The 14,688-nt window shown below is 50.5% G+C and overlaps 1 protein-coding gene across 1 annotated transcript; it reads left to right on the top strand.

Annotated features, from left to right (window-relative positions):
* Positions 1-2,859: 2,859 nt before the first annotated feature.
* On the top strand, positions 2,860-14,411 carry LOC135812968 (uncharacterized). Its single transcript, XM_065326187.1, has 3 exons — positions 2,860-5,326; positions 13,399-13,963; positions 14,399-14,411. Exons 1-3 carry the CDS (start codon positions 2,860-2,862, stop codon positions 14,409-14,411), a joined length of 3,045 nt encoding a protein of 1,014 aa, XP_065182259.1.
* Positions 14,412-14,688: the final 277 nt, after the last annotated feature.

The raw sequence follows: 14,688 nt of genomic DNA on the forward strand, positions 1-14,688 counted from the left end.
AAATTTAATAAATAATAATAATAATAATAATAAGAAAGGGTTTGCTCCCCACACCGGAGCTCGCGCTATTCCGCCGACTTTACTTGACACTTGACTGACTCACGACTGCCATCCAGAGCACACGAGAAGTCCATCGAACCTTCGACTCGGCAAACCTGCAAGAAAGCACCACTCCCTGCTCAATACACAGTGTTTCGGGGAATTCACCCCTCATCAGTTGAACTTGAGTAGGCTGAGGAAGATTGTGCCTGAAGAGCACCACTTATATAGTGCTCTCCAGGCACAAACATCACCAGGGATACAAACTTACAGAGACGCTCTGTTTCCAGCGCGACACACACCTCTTGAACACCAGATAGTAGCGTGAGTCAGTGTCGCTCCTGGACGGTGAGACAGACGTCGAGGACCCTCGGTCATTCGCAATGCTGTCACCTCCAAACCAACTAGTCGCAAGCCCGCGCTGGGCACAACAGTACGAAGTAGTGGTTGCGACTTCGGCGATGACTTGTAAGAAAGGGTTTGCTCCCCACACCGGAGCTCGCGCTATTCCGCCGACTTTACTTGACACTTGACTGACTCACGACTGCCATCCAGAGCACACGAGAAGTCCATCGAACCTTTGACTCGGCAAACCTGCAAGAAAGCACCACTCCCTGCTCAATACACAGTGTTTCGGGGAATTCACCCCTCATCAGTTAAGCTTGAGTAGGAAGATTGTGCCTGAAGAGCACCACTTATATAGTGCTCTCCAGGCACAAACATCACCAGGGATACAAACTTACAGAGACGCTCTGTTTCCAGCGCGACACACACCTCTTGAACACCAGATAGTAGCGTGAGTCAGTGTCGCTCCTATCTGGTGTTCAAGAGGTGCGTGTCGCGCTGGAAACAGAGCGTCTCTGTAAGTTTGTATCCCTGGTGATGTTTGTGCCGGGAGAGCACTATATAAGTGGTGCTCTTCAGGCACAATCTTCCTCAGCCTACTCAAGTTCAACTGATGAGGGGTGAATTCCCCGAAACACTGTGTATTGAGCAGTGAGTGGTGCTTTCTTGCAGGTTTGCCGAGTCGAAGGTTCGATGGACTTCTCGTGTGCTCTGGATGGCAGTCGTGAGTCAGTCAAGTGTCAAGTAAAGTCGGCGGAATAGCGCGAGCTCCGGTGTGGGGAGCAAACCCTTTCTTACAAGTCATCGCCGAAGTCGCAACCACTACTTCGTACTGTTGTGCCCAGCGCGGGCTTGCGACTAGTTGGTTTGGAGGTGACAGCGTTGCGAATGACCGAGGGTCCTCGACGTCTGTCTCACCGTCCAGGAGCGACACTGACTCACGCTACTATCTGGTGTTCAAGAGGTGTGTGTCGCACTGGAAACAGAGCGTCTCTGTAAGTTTGTATCCCTGGTGATGTTTGTGCCTGGAGAGCACTATATAAGTGGTGCTCTTCAGGCACAATCTTCCTCAGCCTACTCAAGTTCAACTGATGAGGGGTGAATTCCCCGAAACACTGTGTATTGAGCAGGGAGTGGTGCTTTCTTGCAGGTTTGCCGAGTCGAAGGTTCGATGGACTTCTCGTGTGCTCTGGATGGCAGTCGTGAGTCAGTCAAGTGTCAAGTAAAGTCGGCGGAATAGCGCGAGCTCCGGTGTGGGGAGCAAACCCTTTCTTACAAGTCATCGCCGAAGTCGCAACCACTACTTCGTAATAATAATACTAATAATAATAATAAGGGGAGTTGCCCCTGCTTTTTGCAAACATAGCTGTACCAGGCCCCAAGAGGAGCTGCCCCTGAATTTTGCAAACATAGCTGTGAACATACAAAGCTCAAAGGGGAGCGGCCCTGTGTTTTGCAAACATAGCCGCAGCGCCGGGCATAACGCCACCCAGGCGAGGCGCGCTGCCCCTGCCTTGACCAATGCCGCCGCGCACAACACGTGCAAAGGGGCGCCGCCCCTGAATTTGCTCGCATAGCCGCCATATCAGACCGCTGGGTCACCCGTCATATCAAACCGCTGGGTTAGCCGCCGCCGCCATATCAGACCGCTGGGTCAGCCGCCATATCAGACCGCCGGGTCAGTTGCCATATCGGGCCGCCGGGTCAACTGCCATGTCGGGCTGCCGGGTCAACCGCCGCATGGGCTAGGGGCGCTGCCCCTGCCTCTGCCGCAAACAGAGCTCAAAAGGGAACCACCGCTGCATTTGCTCGCACAACCGCCGTATCAGGACCCCGGGTATTCCGCCGCACGGGCGATTACGAAGGGGAATTGCCCCTGCCTCCGCTAGTACAACTGAATAAACAGCATGGGCCACTCGCCCTGCCCGCCGGGTGCGCATAATGTGTGAGTGTGTGTGTGTGTGTAACGCACATACGTGTGTCTGCAATCTGCCCTGCGCGGTCGTGACGGATTAATCCGTCCCACCTCGGGTAAAGTGTTAATTACTGAAAGTAAGACAAGGTCGCCAGCCCGCGAAAACCGGCACTTACTGCCGGCTCGCCGTGGTATCTAAACAACAATGGCAACAGCGACAACAGCCGCAAGGAAATATGATAACAGCTCGCCATGTCCAAACAAAGCCCCAACACAGCAAAGTAGACCCCACATGCTGAGACTTGGTGTAATGCCGCCTAGTACGAGAGTAGGAAGGGGAGGGGAGTGACAGCAAATAGAGGCGAAGCAGGGTTAGGGATGTAGAAGAGGAGGATAAAGAGAGAAAAAGAGAGAGAGAGAGTATGTGTGTGTGTATGTTATCCATCCCGGAGCGCGACTTGTACGTCGTACTTGGTGACTTCAACGCCCGTGTTGGCAGCAGCCCAGGTCATGAAGAGGACGCATGGAGGCAAGTGCGTGGTCCTTATGGCGTTGGTACCATGAATGAAGCTGGTGAGGAACTGTTGAGCTTTCTATCCATGTTTAACTCTCGACTCTGTAATACGTACTTCCAGAAAAAGGGCATTCATAAAGTTACCTGGCAGCACCCACGTTCACAGCACTGGCACTGTATTGACTATGCGATCACCCGGCAGCGGGATTTTCAGCGCTGTACAGATTGCCGTGTGTACCGGTCTGCTGAGTGTGGGACCGATCACAAACTTGTTGGGTTAACGGTGTCACTTGGTTGCCGCCGCCGTTTCTACCCGCCAAAGAGCAAGGCCCCTGATCGCCGTCGCTTTGATGTATCCCAGCTCGGACCTGCTGACCCAACTGCATCAGAGGATGATGATTTAGTAAGGCAAGCAACTGTGGCGGAGTGGTACCATACCTCATCCGACTGTTTGCAAGACGCTGCACCAGGGACCTCAGTTCAGGATCAATGGAGTTCACTACGGGACGCCACAGTTAAAGCAGCTACCTCTGTCCTAGGCAAGAGTCGCCGTCGTCAGCCAGATTGGTTCTCAGCCAGTTCTGCCACTCTCGAGCCTCTCCTTGCACATCGTAACACTCTATTCCAGAAATCTTTAGCAGATCCATCACCTCTGGTCCGGCGAGAGTTTGTCCGCGCGCGCTCAGCTGCAAGGGATGCTGTTCGCAGTGCTAAGGAGGACTGGTTCCGTAAGATTGCGTCTGATGCCGAATCTAGGAAGTTTGGGTGTAAGGCTGTGTGGAACAGCATCCGGGATCTACAGACCGCCCGGCGCGGATTGATTCCCACTAAGTCGTGCCTGATCAAACAGACTGATGGCTCACCATGCTCGTCCGTTGAGGCACAGCAGCACCGCTGGTCTGAACATTTCGAAAAGCTGCTGAACCTTCCAAGCGGCTTTGTCCGATCTGAAATTGACTTGGTCCAGCAGCGGAACATCATGGAACACCTGGCCACCTCACCCACTGCTGAAGAGGCCCAGCGCTGCCTTCGCTATCTTACGAACGGGAAAGCTGCTGGAAGCTCCGGCATTCTACCGGAAATGGTCAAATACAACTGTGACCTATTCTATGCCAATCTGTTTAAGCTCATTACCGCGGTTTGGGAGGAGGGCGTAGTACCGCAAGATTGGGTGAATGCTGAGATAATACCGATACCCAAGAAGGGTGACCTCACTAGCTGCGACAACTGGCGTGGCATCGCACTCCTCGACGTCATTGGCAAGCTGTTCGGACGCCTGCTGCAAAATCGATTGCAGAAAGTCGCCGAAAGTGTGCTGCCTGAATCACAGTGTGGTTTCCGGAAAGGTCGCTCCTGCACGGACATGACGTTTGTTGTTCGCCAGGTTGTGGAGAAGTGTCACGAGCACCATTCCCAGGGATTCCTGGTGTTTGTCGATTTGAGGAAGGCATACGATTCTGTTCCGCGTGCTGCACTGTGGATTGTCCTGCTGAAGCTGGGAGTCCCGGAGCAACTGGTCAGCCTTCTGAAGTCTTTTCACGACAACATGACAGCCACGATCATCGTTAATGGTTCCCCCACTGAAGGCTTCCCAGTGTGCAACGGATTGCGCCAAGGGTGTACAATGGCACCAGTCCTTTTCAACTTGTTTGCTGGTGCAGTGATGGAACGTTGGTGCGCACGCGTCCAAGAGCGTGGAGTGTCTGGTTTTCCACTCCGTACCTGTGCCGATGGTCAGCTTTTCAAGAGATCTAAGCGTGGTAATGATATGGTCATCACAGATGGTGAGTTTGCTGATGATGCAGCCTTGTTTGCACCCAGCCACTCGGATGCTCAGCGTATGCTTGAGATATTTGCGGAGGTCAGTGGAGCATTCGGGCTGTCTCTCAACATGGCAAAGACAGTGTTCATGGCTGTTGGGCATCAGATCAACGACAGTGACCGTACCCCGCTAAGCGTACAAGGCAACGCCATCCAGCATGTCAGCCAGTTTACATATCTCGGCTCAGTGGTAACACCAGACGGACGATGCCACAGAGATGTGTCCAACCGCATAGCTGCTGCATCTAAGGCCTTTGGCAGCCTCTACTCGTCAGTTTTTCGGAACACTTCACTAACATCCAAGACGAAACAACACACGTACACATGCTGTGTGTTGTCGGTGCTGTTGTACGGGGCTGAGAACTGGACACTGTTGCGTGCCGACATACGTCGCCTTGAACAATTCCACAACCGCTGCGTTCGTGTCATTCTCGGCATCTCGCGTTCCAAACAGTGGGAGGACCACCTGTCATCTGCCTCGCTGCATAGAATGTGCGCTACAGAGCCAGTTGCTGACATGGTTGCCCGTCGACGGCTGCAGTGGCTTGGCCACATTGCCAGGATGGACGACCACAGGCTTCCAAAGGCAGTGTTGTTCTCGTGGCTCCATACTGCACGCCCTGCTCATGGCCCCAGGCGTCGATGGCGTGATGTGGTACGCGATGACCTCAAGGCGTTCGGTCTATACACCGGTTGGTACGACCTCGCAGCTGAACGTGGCGAATGGATCCAGTCCATCTCGGATGCTATTGTTGCACGGCGTTTACGCCTTGAAACGACAGCCAAGTCAGTGTGTTGTGCGATCTGTGAGCGACTCTTCGCCAGTGAAAGCGGACTTCGGCGGCACAAATGCAGGGAAGAGCGACTGAAGCCGATCCATGAACAGGCCGGTGCTGTGTTGTGCGAAACGTGCCATCGTTGGTTTGCTAGCCGAGGTGGATTTGCTGTGCACAGCTGGTCTCCCAGTCTTGGTGACGCTCCAGTTCCAGAGATTGTTGCACCTCGCCCACCTGATTGCAGCCAATGTCATTACCACTGCCACACCTGTGACCGCTGTTTCCGGAGCAAAGCTGGGCACCGCCGGCACAACTGCAACTGCAACCGCAGAACATGCAGCTCTGGCTCCGAGCGCCGCACCATCCCATGCCCGACCTGCTCTCGGAAGTCCACACGTCTCCAGTACCTGGCTCAACACAAATGCAAGAAGTAACTCTGCCCTCCTTGCCTCTTTGAGGCACTGCATCACCTTTAGGTGGCAGTTTTAAGGTTCAAGGTGTGTGTATGTATGTGTGAATGTATGTACTTCCTCCGTATACAAAAACTTCGTGACTTTTTTTGAAGGCTGCGCACAGCTCTGGAATTGTTCCGTTTGACTCGGAATAATACTTGTGGCATTGTCTAACCTGTTTACAAGCTATATTCAAAGAAAAAAGCAACTCAGACAAATGAGATTGAGTTTATTCAGAGTCTTCGTCGCTCCTGTCATTGTCACCTGACGACGCTGATGCCGCATCGCCAACAGTCGCTGCTTCCGCTCCCACTCGTTCAGATTCTTTTCAGCTGCAGTGATGATCTGATGCGGAACTTTGGCTACGTCCTCTTCACCTCCAGAGCTGTGTACAAATCGGTGTCGACTATATTCAGTCGTTCCAACCCGCGACCTCCATTATGTCGTGAAACGAGTCGCTCAAGCACACCCACACGCTTCGCATTTTCTCGGCAGGATAATCCTCCCAGCATTCTACAACGGCTTCGAGGAGGTCCCTGCGATTCCCCTAGACGACGACGGAGACGTCTGACTTGAGAGAGGCGAAGAAAGCCAGGTCGTCGACATTCCGATCCGGAGTCAGCGCTGGCTGCACGGCGACTGAAATGTTTCATCTTGCCGTGCGAGCGGAACCGATTTATGTTCTCACGTTGCATATGGGGGCCGCGCACCGCAAGTACGAGCCTGGCCAGTTTCAGGGCAGCGAATGCTGCGTGACTCCGTGTTCCAGCCGCGAGCTCCACTTCGTCACCGTGTCAGTTTCGAGCAAGTAAGTGTTAGTTTTTTTTCATTTGACTCGTGAGTTCCTGTCGGCAACGTCCTCACACGCATGGCTTCGGTGGAGAATCTGTTCGGGATCAACCAAACCTACCTCAAAATGAATGTGGGTGGTCGATGACAGCCTTTGGCGTGGTTCGTTGAGCAGGTTCTTGCTCAAAAACACCGTTGAAGAAAAGTCACGAAGTTTTTGTATACGGAGGAAGTATGTATGTATGCGTGTGCGTGTGCGTGTGCGTGTGTGTGTGTGCGTGTGCGTGTGTGTGTGTGTTTCCGTGCTTACCCACGTGTGCTGAGAGAGATAGACTACACAGCGCACGAAAAAGGAGGCACGCATTGGTTGAGAAGATGTTCAGCCAGTTTGCTGCCACGGTTAGTTGCTACCACATAGCATGAGTTCGGGACTAAGCCGAGTCCAGCAGCTTGTTAAGGAGCGGATGAGAGGAAATGGACTAATCGTTCACGTGAAAGAGAGCCCGGAGCGGAGTTGTCCGTGTCCGTAATATGGGTAGTCAGCGAGATAAAGCCTTGTGTTCTGCTACCATGCGGGGGCTGAAGTGGGCTAGTTCCGTCACTGTTGGATTTCGGCAAGTCCCGGATTCCAGACTGCTCAAACTGCCTTTTTGTCGCCGTGCAGTATGAATTTCTTGTCGGACTAATTAGGGCCCCAGAGGGCGTAAGCTCGTGTTGCAAGGTGCGATGGTGCTGAAAGTCTGCCAGGCCTCGACCCAGTAGATTAGAGATTCAGTTTTTCAGTTTTTTCTCTTGCCAATGACAATTTCACTCAGTGACTGCCATCGGATTGATTAATTCTAACACGTTTGGCTGCTGGCTGCGTGTGGGCAGGACATGAAGGAAGCATTGTGGCCAGCTCGAAGTATTCTGCACGCCGTATTGTCCTAATCGTCTCCCTTGCGCCAACAAATGCGTCGCCCCGGCCGGCATCATAGCGCCTCCAAGAAACTCAACTGGTCATGCACGACAGTGTCCATGCCTGCATTTTCGGCCGGCATGCTCATCGCCCGAGGCTTGTTGGTCAGGGCCGACGCTGCCGTCGCCGCGGTCTCAAACGAGGAATACCAGCGATCTGCTGCTGAGAAGGATCCATGCTCAGGTACGGGTATAAAGTTACTATAAACCATGTAAACCAACTAGCTTTAGAGCAAACGAGAGAAAAAAATTCTAGCCTTCTACAAGCAATAGCAAGTGATGAGTGCCGGCTGTGTAATGTCACACAACCATGAAGTCGACCGGATGATGGTGAGTGTCCGGCACACATCTTGCTCTGCTGCTCCACCTGCGCATACCTGATACGGTGGTGCACTTACGAGCGGGCTGCCTGGGCCCCAGCCCCCAGATGCCTCCCTGATGCGCCACGGGGTGCAGTCGAAGCACCTGTATCACTTGGGTGATCCAAATGCGAATGCAGCCTTGCCGGTCGCCCGCCAGCCAGCCGTCTACGCGACCAGCCCGAGACTGGCCCTGCAGCATTTGGCGCTTCTACGCGCTTCTACAAGTAAACGCTGCGATCCGGTATACCGGTAGACAGCTCACTGGGCTGCCAATACGTGACTGGCTTGAGGACAGTTCCATACTGCACGGCAGGGCGGCCAGCTCAGGTCGCACGCCGTAGCGTAGGCCCAGACAGATTCTGCTCCGCTCGCCTCGATATGTTGCCGCAGAATGTTCAGAACTGGTGTGCGGTGCGAAGCAGAGTGTCACGCCAGAGCGACCACAGTTCGGTCAGCGAATATGACGACAAGTCAATGTCGGGTGGCAGGAGTTGAGTATACGCTAGCGTTTCTCTCAGGGCGCCAACGTTCTCTGAATTCCAGTTCCAGGTCCAAGGTGGCAGGTTACGTCTGCCACGCTCATCTGCTGGTGGCTGCATGGAGATAGTTCCCTGGATTGCTACGTGATCTGAACACCCAAACGGTGCTCTGGAAGAAAGTGTGACCTCCTCCGGAGGGAGATTGGAGATGACTAGATCGAGGCACGAATTTAAATAGCCTCGGCAGATGTGGGTCGCAAAGTTTACATGCTGATGGAAACCATTATGCATCGATAAGATAGCTAAGTGCGTCACCAGCTCTGTCTGTGACATCAGAATCCAACCAAGAGCTGTTCTTGGAATTTAGGTCGCCGAGGAGGATGAATGGCGCTGTGGTGTTACATTTCCCGAGACACAATTCAAGTTCGCAGCAGAATAAATTCGGATCAGAGTTTGGTGGTCGATACGTGCATCCCACGGTGACTGTACGATCTGAGAGTGTAAGCTCTGCTGCAAAATCTTCGATATTTTGCCGAGCCTGGCACAAGCAACTCGATATTTTGCTCCATTTTGCTCCGGAAAAACGTGTATTTTATCCACTTCCCGTACAATCCCGCACAACGGTTCATAAAAATCGCAGGGTCGGTTTCTCAACACGGGCTTCCACGCACGTGTCCCTGAGTTCTTCTAAAATCATGTCGATCCACAGTGAACCCCAGTGATATTTCGGTGACATGATCTCGTCCTGGGCAGTGTATCCTGCTGAACGGGTAAGAAACAAGGAAATCCGAGGATCAGGCATCAATTTTACCCAAAATCTCGATATTTTGCTCCGATTTTGCCGGCAATTTCCGCTCTTTCAATTCTTCGATATTTTGCCCAAAGAATTGCCGGCAGGATCTGTCTGGGCCTACCGTAGCGGCGTGGGCTGGGTGCGGTGAGGGTTGGTGATAACTACAGTTTCCTCCTTCCTCCTCCGGAACATTCCATTAATAGACACCCTTAGCAAATAACGGTAACGCTATTTTTTACGGTACTCGTACTTTGATCACCCAAATAGCGTTGAAGCTGCAGCGTATAAACGTTATGGGGGCTGATTTATCGTTGTGACCAACGGTACGTGTTTTGGCTTTTTTTTTTTTTTTTGAACTCTTAGCCATTTTATTAAACTCTCAGAATAGAAATGAAAAACGTAAAATATTTGGCACCTATGAAGTCAGGGAATGGCCCACGCCTGGTAAAAAAAAACCCAATGAGGAGTTAAATACAAAGAAAACGAACTGAAAATACAAAAGTAAATGAAACACTATTAACAAAGAAACTGTACTGTATCATGTACACCGTTTATGGCACCAGGGCACATTCCGCAGCCGCCAGCACAGCCGAACCAGACAGATGTCGAGGCGGGTTCCGACGGTGACCACGTAGACTGGCAACCATTGCCCGAACAAGGCAAAGGGAGATCTTCGCCCGTACAAAAGCCTTCATAACCGGGAGAGGCTCACGGCGCTTTTCACAAAGCTTGCTGGCAATCCTGGCGAAGAGGGCGTACGTGTTTTGGCCAAATATTGCATAGTCCGTACGCATTTCACCTTGCATCGCGTATATGGTGACAAAAATGGTTGTACCGCGCGAAATCAAAGCTACTCTCGTGGCAACAGCGTACTAAAAATAACGTGCATCTTGCTAAAGGTCGAACCCAAATCACGGTATTTTCCCCCTTACGATAATACTGTTACAACATAACGTTTTTTGCTAAGGGTGTCTATTAGCTATGAAAAGTATGAATGCCGCAGACCCTTCCCTTAATCACTTTAGTTCCGTATTTCCACTGATGATCGGAGCTTGAAAATCGATTCTGGAAACACACAGTCTCAAACCTTGGACAAATTGTCATGTTGCGTGGTGATGTCTGCGACATCAACGAAGCATCCAGAAAATCGCCAAGCTCCTGCGACAGAACAGTTATCCCCAAGACATCCTCCACACAGCAACCCAACGAGCCATCCAACGAGCCAACGACGACGAAACACAGACACCGCGCCAGAAGAAGAAGAGGAGAGAATACAGATCAATTATCAAGGTACCGTTCATAAACGACCGACTCGCAAAGAAGGTGCGTCAACTTGTCAGGTCGTTCAGGAAGGAGGTGCGTGTAGTCTTTACGTCAGGCCGCTCCTTAAGGGACATGTTGGAATCGTCATCGTTCAGCAAGCCACAATGCTCGAGGAGGATCCAGCAGTAGATGAAGAAGAGAGGAAGGGGCAGGCCAGCTGAATGTCGTTCACGTGATGGTGGCATGAAGCATGAAGCGTGCATGTCCAAGGATGTCGTCTATTCGTTGAAGTGTGCCGTATTCCAGGAGGAATATGTCGGAGAAACCGAGAGGACAGCACTAAAGAGAACGGTGGAACATCATCGACGCGCCAGGAACGCCACTGTTGAGAAGCCATTTGGCGATCATTATCGGAGGAAACGCCACAACTTCTCGGCCCACTCACCTTTCTGTAGTGCACAGATTCTTGCCGGAAGACAGCGATCGTATGTTGACCGGGGGCTATTTATATCAGGAAGCGCAAGACAGCGGTGAACAGTGACAATGGATGGAGGTTGTTGGGTGATGTGTAGACTCATCACTGATACCAAGTTCAATGTTCTGTAGTATTGTTGCTGTTGTTATTGCTACTGCTGCTGCTGCTGCTGCTGCTGCTGTGGTTGTTGTTGTTGTTGTTGTTGTTGTTGTTGTTGTTGTTGTTGTTGTTGTTGTTGTTGTTGTTGTTGTTGTTGTTGTTGTTGTTGTTGTTGTTGTTGTTGTTGTTGTTGTTGTTGTTGTTGTTGTTGTTGTTGTTGTTGTTGTTGTTGTTGTTGTTGTTGTTGTTGTTGTTGTTGTTGTTGTTGTTGTTGTTGTTGTTGTTGTTGTTGTTGTTGTTGTTGTTGTTGTTGTTGTTGTTGTTGTTGTTGTTGTTGTTGTTGTTGTTGTTGTTGTTGTTGTTGTTGTTGTTGTTGTTGTTGTTGTTGTTGTTGTTGTTGTTGTTGTTGTTGTTGTTGTTGTTGTTGTTGTTGTTGTTGTTGTTGTTGTTGTTGTTGTTGTTGTTGTTGTTGTTGTTGTTGTTGTTGTTGTTGTTGTTGTTGTTGTTGTTGTTGTTGTTGTTGTTGTTGTTGTTGTTGTTGTTGTTGTTGTTGTTGTTGTTGTTGTTGTTGTTGTTGTTGTTGTTGTTGTTGTTGTTGTTGTTGTTGTTGTTGTTGTTGTTGTTGTTGTTGTTGTTGTTGTTGTTGTTGTTGTTGTTGTTGTTGTTGTTGTTGTTGTTGTTGTTGTTGTTGTTGTTGTTGTTGTTGTTGTTGTTGTTGTTGGGTTGTTGTTGTTGTTGTTGTTGTTGTTGTTGTTGTTGTTGTTGTTGTTGTTGTTGTTGTTGTTGTTGTTGTTGTTGTTGTTGTTGTTGTTGTTGTTGTTGTTGTTGTTGTTGTTGTTGTTGTTGTTGTTGTTGTTGTTGTTGTTGTTGTTGTTGTTTCAAATCTTTATTCTCACGATAGCCAGTGGTCAATAAGAGATAATAGTGTAAGAAAGGAGAAAGAGTGAGGAAGAATTGGGTGGGCAGGGCGTAGGGGTTAATGACTACTTACGTGTACGGGCAGGGGTGGTCGCAACACGAGCATACAGAGTTGTATACTTAAGTGTACGGGCGGGGGTGGTCGCTACACGAGCATACAGAGTTGTGCAACAGCAGGGATATCTCGGATTTGTAGGGAGTAAGAGAAGGTATTTCGCGACGCTGGGCGGGCAAGCAATTAAAGTAATGAAGGGCCTTGTACATGGGAGAATGGAGACAGCGGTCAGTCCGTGGAGTTGGCAAGTGGCAAGTACGAGAGCGACGTAAATTATACGAAGGTTGCACGTTGCTAGCAGTATGCAGCGAGAGTATATGTGGTGGGGCATAATTATGGCGCAGAGAATGCGCGAAGATATGTTTAACTTTAAAGCGTGAAAATAATGTTGGCCATTTGATGCGATGCAAAAGGTGGGAGTGTTCTAAGTGTGTGTAAAGGGGAAGGTGGAGACATATTCTGGCGGCTTTCCACTGGAGTCGTCCTAGCCTGTCAAGGGAAGTGTATGACAACGGTGTGAGAGCATTGCTCGCATACGGGAATATAGGCAGTATGTATGTCTGATAGATGTGAGATAAAGAATCACTGGTGAGTGTAGACCTCAGTCTAAAAAGAATATTGAAAGACTTGAGTGATTTTTTAACTATGTATTCAACATGCTCCGTCCAACGGAGGTCATGCTGAAAGATTATTCCGAGTTGTTTGTGTTTTTGTGCTACGGTAAGCGGACTATTCCTGAGGGTGGTCTGGGGTAGCTGTTCAGGGGGGAGGTTATCGTGGTAGAACGGGAGGATGACTGTTTTCTTTGTGTTAACCAGTAGGTGCCATTTTTGAAGCCAGTCTCCAGCTGCTGTGACACTCTGTTGTAGGTTTCGGGTGCAGTCTTGAAGAGTTCTCGCTATGGAAATCAGAGCGGTGTCATCTGCAAATTTGCTACAGGTGGTGCCGGGATTCTCACATGCATCCCATCGCCTATGCAAGTAAGACACTGTCCTCTGGTCAACGTAATTACACAACGACAAAGCGTGAGTTACTTGCTGTTATTGAATTCGCTCACTATTTCCGTCACTACCTGCTCGGCGCCACATTCCTACTCCGCACTGATCACAAAGCCCTCCTTTGGCTATCTTCATTCAAGAATCCGGATGGCATTGTTGCACGCTGGATAGAACGGTAATCAGCGTTTGACTATGAAACTCGGCATCGCCCTGGCTCTCAGCATGTCAACGCCGATAGTTTGTCAAGATTGTGTGGACATGTGTGTTCTTCCCCTGCTGTCAAGAGTATGTGTCTGCCGCCTGCTGCATCTGCTGCTGTGAGTTCATGCGGTGTCTCTCTGTCCACAGGCGATCTCGACCAATGCACTCGTGAGCCTGCTCCGTCAGCGTCCTGGCTGCCGTCTACCTCCCTCCGCACTAGCCAAGCTGTGGATGACTCGATTTCTCTAGTGATGAAGTGGGTGACATCACAGCAACGACCACCTAAGGGATCAGTTGAGTTAGCTTCTGTTCATCCTGATGTGCACCGACTCTGGACGCAGTTCAATTGCCTCATTGTCCAAGATGGTGTTCTCTACCGACGGTATGAGTCTTATGATGATCTGTCCTCGTATCTTCAATTGGTCCTGCCTGCGTCACAACGTCCTACTGTTGTCAGATCACTGCATGCCGGTATTGGATCGGGCCATCTTGGCGTCACCCGCACCATCGACAAGGCCCGTACACGGTTCTACTGGCCCCACATGGCTGATGACATCGAACAGTGTGTTAGAACCTGCCCGGAGTGCCAAAAACGGAAAGCACCTCAGCCCAAACCGAAAGCACCTCTGCAATCGCAAACATCATCCTATCCAAGCCAGCGTGTCGCCATCGACGTCATGGGCCCCCTTCCTATCACTGATCGAGGAAATCGGTACGTATTAGTCATAATGAATTACTTCTCCTTAATGGGTCGAGATTTTCCCCATGCCCAACATGCTCGCTCTACTGTCGCCGGTTTGTTCTTCGATGGTTGGATCTGTCGCTATGGTGCACCCGCTGCCTTGCACACTGATCAAGGTTCCCAGTTTGAGAGTCGCTTGTTTCAAAGCCTGTGCACTATGCTTGATATCACCAAGACCAGAACCACACCCTACCACCCACAAAGTGATGGCATGGTTGAAAGATTCAACCGGACACTAGAAGCTATGATTGCAACATCCATCTCTGATCACCGAGACTGGGACTTGCATCTCCAACCCACGGCACTAGCATACCGCACTAGTGTACATGCCCCTACTCTCCCTGCTGTTTTGTCATTGTATACTCTGTTGTATACTCTGTTGTCTTCTCCCCTTCTGACGAGTAGGTTGTGTACTTAGTAAAAAAAAAAAAAAATGCATCGACTTACTATTCTCCATTCCGCCTCCAGTTTGGTTATAATCCAGTTCTGCCTCTCGATGTGATGTATGGTTTACCCCGTAACACACCACCACCATCTTACCCTGAATTCGTCTCTTCTATTCGTACTTCAACTGAGACTGCCTTTGAGCGTGCCCGCCAGCACGGCCTTAAATCACACCAGCACCAGAAGAAGGGTTACGATGGCACATCTCGCCCGCCACCGAAGTTCACGAAGGATCAGCTTGTTCTCCTACA

Source organism: Sycon ciliatum, chromosome 3, assembly GCF_964019385.1.
Source record: "Sycon ciliatum chromosome 3, ocSycCili1.1, whole genome shotgun sequence".
In the NCBI taxonomy this organism is placed as follows: Eukaryota; Metazoa; Porifera; class Calcarea; order Leucosolenida; family Sycettidae; genus Sycon; species Sycon ciliatum.